At 56.5% G+C, this 7,438-nt stretch overlaps 1 protein-coding gene across 1 annotated transcript; it reads right to left on the bottom strand.

Moving 5' to 3' along the window:
• Positions 1 to 3,527: 3,527 nt before the first annotated feature.
• Positions 3,528 to 5,123, bottom strand: PVRIG (PVR related immunoglobulin domain containing). The gene is given in 6 exon segments (XM_067705090.1): positions 3,528 to 4,095; positions 4,199 to 4,259; positions 4,342 to 4,465; positions 4,557 to 4,907; positions 4,996 to 5,047; positions 5,049 to 5,123. Coding segments are annotated over 6 exon segments (960 nt in total). The 3' UTR covers positions 3,528 to 3,798.
• Positions 5,124 to 7,438: the final 2,315 nt, after the last annotated feature.

Below are 7,438 nucleotides of genomic sequence, written 5' to 3'. Positions count from 1 at the left end.
GAGGTGAAGGGGATTAAGAGGTGCAAACCTACAGTTATAAAATAAGTCATGGGATGTAATACACGGCATAAGGAATAGGTTCAATAATATTGTAATAACTTTGGAGACAGATGGTTACCAGACTTAATCATGGTGATCATTTCATAATGTATGCAAACGTCTAATCACTATGCAGTACACCTGGAATTACCATAATATTGTTCCTCAACTGTATTTCAATTTTTGTCCCTTAAAATTTACCACCTTAACCATTTTTATGTGTATTTTGCCGCAATAAAAAAATTGGGGAGAAAAAGGTCATCTCAGAGAGGCCTACTCCTCAGAGCACCCTGATCTTTTTCTTTTAAAGTCTGTAATGTCTGTTTATTTATTTTTATCCAAATAGCTTTCTGACCCACTTCATGGATGCTGAAATGAAGCTGTTTGAGGGCCCAGTTATGGAAATTCCAGGTGTCACTGCTCCCCCACCCCCACCAGGGTTTGAGTGGAACCTGAGGGTGAGAGCTCCCGCCCATGGCTGGGCCAACAGACCTAGCGTCCTGTGCTTTTTGTGTCCCCGTGCTGGCGAGGGAGGCAAGAGGCTCTCCTGGCCCCTCAACTCTGGCCCCTTCCAGCCCCCAGCACATCCTGCCCAGCCCTTCCTTCTGCGTCCTGCTGGCGGAGCCCTCAGACACCCCTGGGACCGATTTCTTCTCCCTAGGCCCCAGGTGCCTCCGTTCACCATTAAGGTCAGCCCCAGCTGGTGGGCACCCCGACTGGGGGCGAGGCCGTGACGTTGCCCCACCTCTGCAGCCAACCCAGCAAGGGTGTGAGGCTCCCCAGACGCACAGGCGACCCGAGGTCACACACCCGGCGGGTGGTCGTCGTGATGCCTAGGGCCCCGCACTCCGTGTGGGCGCGCATCACGACTGGGCAGTGGCAGCCGAGAGTCCTAAGCCTAGAAAAGCCGACCGTCGCGGGCTACCGTGGGAGCAGGCGCTGGTCTGCGGAGGCCGGGCGGGGGCGCAGATGGGGAGCTTCAGGCCACGGGGACAGGCGGCGGGACCCGGGTGGGGCAGAGGGCTCCGGCGGGCTGGGAGTGTGTCAGGGTCGGGCCAGGGGGCGAGCCCGAGGGTGGGTGCGGGCTGGACGGCAGAAGGAGGGCTCCGGGGCCGCAGAGGGGCAGAAGACTGGGGTGGGTGCGTTCGCAGGGACCCCCTGCTGGACCCGCTGTGGGGTGGGGAGGGAGAAGCAGCTGACTGGGGCTGGGGGGCGTCACGGGGAGGGAGGGTCATGAGGCTGGTCTGGGGAGTGTTGAGCTCGGTCCCGGGCTCCGGGGTGGGCTCCTGGGCCAGCTGCAGTGGGACCCTTTAGAGTGTGTTGGTGGCGCCACGCCTCCCCTCCTCCCCACTAAAAACATCTCTGCCTCCCAGCTGCGTGACCTTGGGCTCTGTTAAATGGGCTTATAACATGCCGAAGTGGTAGGTGTTTTCAAAGTAGTAAATAAGATACTTCGTGCCAAGCTGCTTAGTACTTGGTCCTGGTTTACAATCTCCACACTCCCCTCAGGCCTTACCTCCCCTTATGTGAGGAGCAAAGTGAGTCTCTTAGAGACTAAGTAAACCACTTGGGGGTCCCACAGCAGGGGAGTGGCCCCTGGGATTCCAAGCCAGGTCAGCTCAGAGCACAAGGCTTTTGAGGGATTCTGGCTGAGGGCGTGTCCTGGATGCCTCGTGGAGGTGCTGGGGCTGGTTCAGTCCTGTCCCCTTGGGCCAGTTCTCTCCCTCTTGGGCTTCAGTTTCCCCATGTGTTGAATGAAGGAATAGCAGAGCATGGTCTCCACGACTGGGTTCTGCGGGGGGGCCTGGATGCTGCTCTGGGGGGCCGTGTGCAGCCACACCTCCAGGTGCAGGGCCACAACTTGGCTCTCTCAGCTGGTCCCTTCACTGCTGCTGGTTCTGGCACTTGGGACTGGGCAGTGGGGGTCAGGCCAGCTGCGGAGACTTCCTGGGTCCCGAGGATTTTGGTTTCATGTAGTGCAGGACCAGGCTGGGCTGTGGCCTCCTGAGCTTGTGGAAAGTGGGCTCAGGCCCGGGGTTGGGGGGGGCGGGGGATGGAATGGGGCCTCTCCCCTGACGCTCTGATGGGCAAGTGGCCAGGCTGAGGGCCTGGGAGCCCTAGAGCTGCCCCCCCACCCCATGAATAGTCTCTTCCTAGGGAAGTGAGGCTTCCTACAAGGCCTCCCCTGAGCCCCGTTGCCCACACACCCCTGTGCTTGGTCTTGACTTGGTCCCAAGGCTGCCTGACCCTGAGCTACCCCCTCCCTTACATCTCTTTACCTTCCTCGGGGACTTCTGCAGCCCCACCTCTCTCCCTTGAACCCCCAGCCCTGCAAGGACTACTGAGCTGCCCAGGCCAGTGCTGAGGGCGCCTCAGAAGATGACGATGCCCACGGGCTGAGGAAGGCAGGCCTGATGACCCTTAGCCACCCCCTCACCCTGTCTGGTTCACCCTCTCTCCTGCGTGGTATAGAGCTGGTGGCTTGATGGGGATGGGTTCTGAGAGCACCATGTCTGAACAATGCCTGCAATAATAAGCTGGGTTTCTGGAAGATTCTGTGGTTGAACATAGCCTCTGGGCAGGCCCTCCCTGAGCCAGGCAGAAGGAATGGTTCCTGGGATAGCAGGTGGCACTGCCTGGGACTTTCCACATGCAGGACCAAGGAAGGGGCTGAGCGCCAGCTGTCTCCCCCAACACCCCCCACCCCCCAGTATTCACCCTGGTTGGGTGCTGCCTTAGCCTGGTTCCAGGCCCAGGCCTCCACCTGTCACCGGAATCCATCACGTTCTGTGGAGCCTTGCAGCTTACAGAGCTCTCTCACCATGTTGTCTCATGTGGCAAAAGTGCGATGAGGCCCAGGCTGCTGGGCCTGTTTACAGGAGGGCTGCTCCCGGATGGGAAGATGAGTGGGCGGGGGAGCATGGGCTCAGTCCCTGTGTCTGAGCGGGCCTCTGCCTCCCCCTGACTGGCCAGTGGGGAGTAGTCCTGGTGCCCTAGTAACAGGAGAGGAGCCGGAGGAAGCCACTGTGGGCAGATCTGAGGTGGGTCCCCTGCCTCTGAATGTCCACTCTGTGGAGGGAGGGCATCAGGGCCCCACCCCCAGGCCATCTCAGGGAGCCCCTGTCCCAGGGACTTTTCTGGGTTGAAGCTCCAGAAGCCCTTGCTGCTGTCCTAGGACACAGTGGGATTTGAATATGGGCCATCCTGTCTGGGGGCCACCAGACCCCCAATCCTGTCTTCCCACTTGGCATCCCTCAGCAAGGTCTTCAGGGCCAGGAACACCCCTGTCCCTTGTCAGGCAGAGGAGAGATCCCCACGCTGAGTCCCCCTCCCCCTCCGGGTCTAACCTGGCCCCTGCATCCCAGGGGGTTGAAAACCACTCTAACATCTTAACCGCCACCCTCCCCCCCCAAAGAAAAAAAGGCCCAGCCAAAGCCCAGGTCAGAAAAACCATTCTTGTTGGTTTAGTTATCAACCTCATCTGGGAGGGCTGGGGACTTGAAAACAGGAAACGACCCGGGATGGGGTTTTGTCACTTCACATACATACACGTGCGCCCACGCATGCACTCGTGCTGACCACATCCACAGCAAGTGGGCCCTGGAGGGGTATGTGTGGAGACACTTACTGGAAGCCTGAGAATAAAACAAGCTGTGCAAAGACAGTGGACCACCAGGACACACACCCAACAGAAGGGGGTTCTAGGGGCCCAGGAGAGGAGAAAGGCAGAGTGGACTTGGGGTCCCTCTCATCGAACTCCTAACGCCCCTCCATGGCTCTGCGCCCCAGACAGTCCGGGAGCGGGATGAGGTCGGTGCCGGCGTGGAGAGGCCCCTTTTCTGCTTGAGCATAGAGTCGGTTCTCAACAGAGATGAAGCTGCTGCGAGTGGAGGCCGGCAGGGCTGCCCAGGGGACGGGGCTCTGGCTGGGGAGCGGCGCCCACCTGGGTAGGGGCTGGGGTGGGAGGACCCGGTGCAGAGTTGCCGGGCTGAAGTAGCTGGTGTTGATGGTGGCATAGGGGATGTGGAGAGAGGTCAGGGAGGCTTGGCCGGCTGCCTGCAGGGGAGACGGGGAAGGAGGCTCAAGTGAGGCTCCACCTCGTGGCTCCCACCTCCAGCCCCCTCCATTCCCCTCTCCAAAGCCATCCCCCGATCCTCACACTTGCTCTCCTCTGTGTCTGGGGGCTGCTATGGCTGGGTGGCTGAAGCTTCATGACAGACCTGGGAGAGAGGAGGGTCAGAGGCAAAGCATGTGGCTGGCCCAGTGCCATGGGGATTTGGATCAACAGGGGCTGGGTCTCACCAGTGCCTTTGCCGACGCAGGAGGTAGAAGAGGTAGACACAGCCAAAGAGAAGGACCCCCGAAACCCCCAAGATCCCAGCCAGGTCAGCTCGCAGCATGGTGGCTGGAGTAGGAGCAGGGAGCCCTGTGCACAGGGAGAGACATACTGGTTAGGTGCCTGGCACCCCCAAGTCCCTCCCTGTCCTCCCAGGGCCCCCTCTCCTCATCAGCCCCACCTTGGTCTGGGCTGAGGGAGATGTTCCCACAGGCCTCCTGGGAGCCCTCGGGGAAGGAAGTAAACTTGCAGCAGAAGGTGGTGTTGGGACTGGAGCTTCTCCCCTCGGACTCTTCCAAGGTGAGGGAGATGCTGGTTCTGGTTTCCCAGTGGGCCCGGCAGGCAGGGTTCCAGTGCTGGGTGCCGAACTTTGGGTGCAACACAGCCAGCGTGCTCCCTCCGGCACCATCGGGGCCCCCGTAGCTTACAGTCACCAGGGAGACAGAGCCAGATCCCAGGAATCCACAGCGGACAGTGAAGGACGGGGACTCGGTGGCCTCCATCTGAACCTGCACCCACACCTCAGGAGTCCCTGTGGGATATGGGCACAGGAGCTAGGACCCAGGCCTGGGTCTCTGCCCCATCCCCATGGCCTCTGCCTCTCTCTGGCCCCCACTCACCAGCAGTGATGCAGAGAGTCAGCAGCGCCAAGAGCAGGCCCAGGGCCCGGGGCCTGTCCATGGCTCCCCTCTGGCCCAGGCTCTGGGGGCTGCCGTGGTGGGGACAGCACCTGTGTTTCCGGTCTCATCGCAGGAAGTTTTTACGTGTGAGCGGGCCCTAGGAGCGCTGCTTGGTGCTGTCCGCAAACCTGCCCCACTTCCTTCTCTGTCTTCCTCAGGGTGGTGAATCCAGGGTCGAGGACCCCCTCCCTCAGGAGACTTAAAGTGACAGTGACAAGGTTTTCCCTGTCCTCAGGCTGTGCTGTAGTGTGAGCAGGCTGGTGGCTCAGGCTCCCTTCCCAGCCCTGCCTTAGGGTACCAACCCTGGGCAGGCTCTGGGGAAGGGCGGGAGGGGGAAGGGAAGAGACGCCACAGGGGGACCTGAGATGTCCTTCCCGTGGGAGGGAGGGCCCCCCTTGTTTCTCCTTAGGAAGAAGGCTCTGACACCCCTCTCACCCCCAGCTAAGGGGTAGGGAAGTGGTGGAACTTGGGAAGAGGAAGACCTGTAAGCAGGAGAACCAGCAGGGGAGCTGCCTAAGGGGCAGGCACAGCTTGACCAGTGGCTTGCCTACGGAACTCTGCCCCATCTGCAGCCTTCCTTCCCACAGCTGAGGGCAACTGGTTTCTAGCTGCGAAGGCCAAAGGCGCATAGCCACCTGTGACTCTTCACGCATCTCCAGCCCATCAGGAAATTCTGAAGGCTTCCCATCCTGACCACCTGACCTCTTCTTACCACTCCCACCTCTCGGACACAAGCCATCTTTCCCCGCAAAGTGTTGCTGTAAATTGCTTTCCTGTGTATGTTCGTTTACAGAATGAAAATTGACCAGCATGCTGCTGTAAGCAGTGACAAGTGATCAGAAGGCTTTGTGTCCTGTCTCATCCTGTGCTGAGCTTGCATCTGGAGTGAGAGTAGCTTGGTGAGCTCAAGCTTAGAGCCACGGGTCTGTGTTGAGGACTCCTGTCCAGGGTGTGGTGAGAACTGAGAGGTGGCCCCACCTCAGGGCTGTGGTCCCCTGAGGCCTGCCCTGCACACATGCCCCTGACTCAGCATCTCTTCTAATCCTGTGGTGTTAGCCAGTCGGCCTCTTAAGTAAACTCTACCACCCCATCCACACCTGAGAGGCTGGATAAGCAGGGCCTCCAGTCACTTCACTGCTCCCAGCCCAGGTAGCATTCATTCTCTCAACCCTTTGAACTTCTCTCAGGCTCGGTGTGCCAATCTCCAAACCTGACTCTGACCCACTCTCACCACTTCCTCCACTACTGTTCCCGACACAGGGGAGGCCTGTGCAAAACCCACCCACTTCAAGGAGGCCCAGCCCAGCGTGGGTGCCAAGCAGCTGGGCACGTGGGGCTGCCAACCTCAGTCTCCCTAGCCTGGAAGACCCTTATCTTCTCCCCAGTTTGCAAGGGTCAGATCAAATCCCACCCACTCCAGGAAGCTGAACTGAGTGAGCTTTTCCTTCTTGGACAACCATTGCACAGATAGCGGGCCCTAGGTGGTGGCTCTTTTATTAACCTCCACACAGTCCAAGTACACATAGAGGAGCTCAATACTGGGTGATCAATGGATGAATGAAAAGCCACGGCACGAAGTTAACTACTCACAAAATTTTCCATTTTTTTTAGTCTTGTAAGCCACGTTGTCCCCAGTAAGTTCTCATTGTATAAGATTCAAAAAACAGAGTAGAAAACATTACTGTTTTTCACCAGCCTGCCCATTCCCTTTTCCCTCCCCATTTTAATTTTCAATAAGGCTAAAATTATCAATCTTTTATTGTTTCTGGATTTTGTGTATTGCTTAGGAGGGCCAAATTATAAAAATAACTTTATAGGTTTCTTTTTATGCTTAACTCTTATGAGGGTTTATTTTTAGCCCATGAATAATTTTAATTTGGAGGTGGTGTTATTTTACAATTTAGGTGGACAGCCAGATGCCTTCAAACTACTTGTTGAATAGTCACTTGCCATCTTTTAAATTTATTATTATTATTGATGTATAGTTGAGTTACTAGTTTCAGGTGTACAACACAGTGATTCAAATTTTTAAGTAATTATACTCCACTTAAAATTATAAAATATTGGCTATATTCCCTGTGCTGTACAATCCTTGAAGGCTTATTCTTTTTTTAAACTGAGGTACAATTAAGGTACAAAATTATACAAGTTTCAGATGTACAACACAGTGATTCACAATTTTACAGGTTATATTCCATTTATAATTATTATAAAATATTGGCTATATTCCCTGTGTTACACACTAGATTGTTGTAGTTTATTTATTTTATACATAGTAGTTTGTACCTCTTAATCCCCCACCCCTATCTTGCCCCTCCACACTTCCCTCTCCCACTTGGAACCACTAGTTTGTTCTCTATATCTGTGAGTGCTGCTTTTCTAC

This window comes from Pseudorca crassidens, chromosome 15, assembly GCF_039906515.1.
Source record: "Pseudorca crassidens isolate mPseCra1 chromosome 15, mPseCra1.hap1, whole genome shotgun sequence".
In the NCBI taxonomy this organism is placed as follows: domain Eukaryota; kingdom Metazoa; phylum Chordata; class Mammalia; order Artiodactyla; family Delphinidae; genus Pseudorca; species Pseudorca crassidens.
Note: the sequence above shows the minus strand (reverse complement) of the source record. Positions and strands in the feature narration are given on the sequence as shown.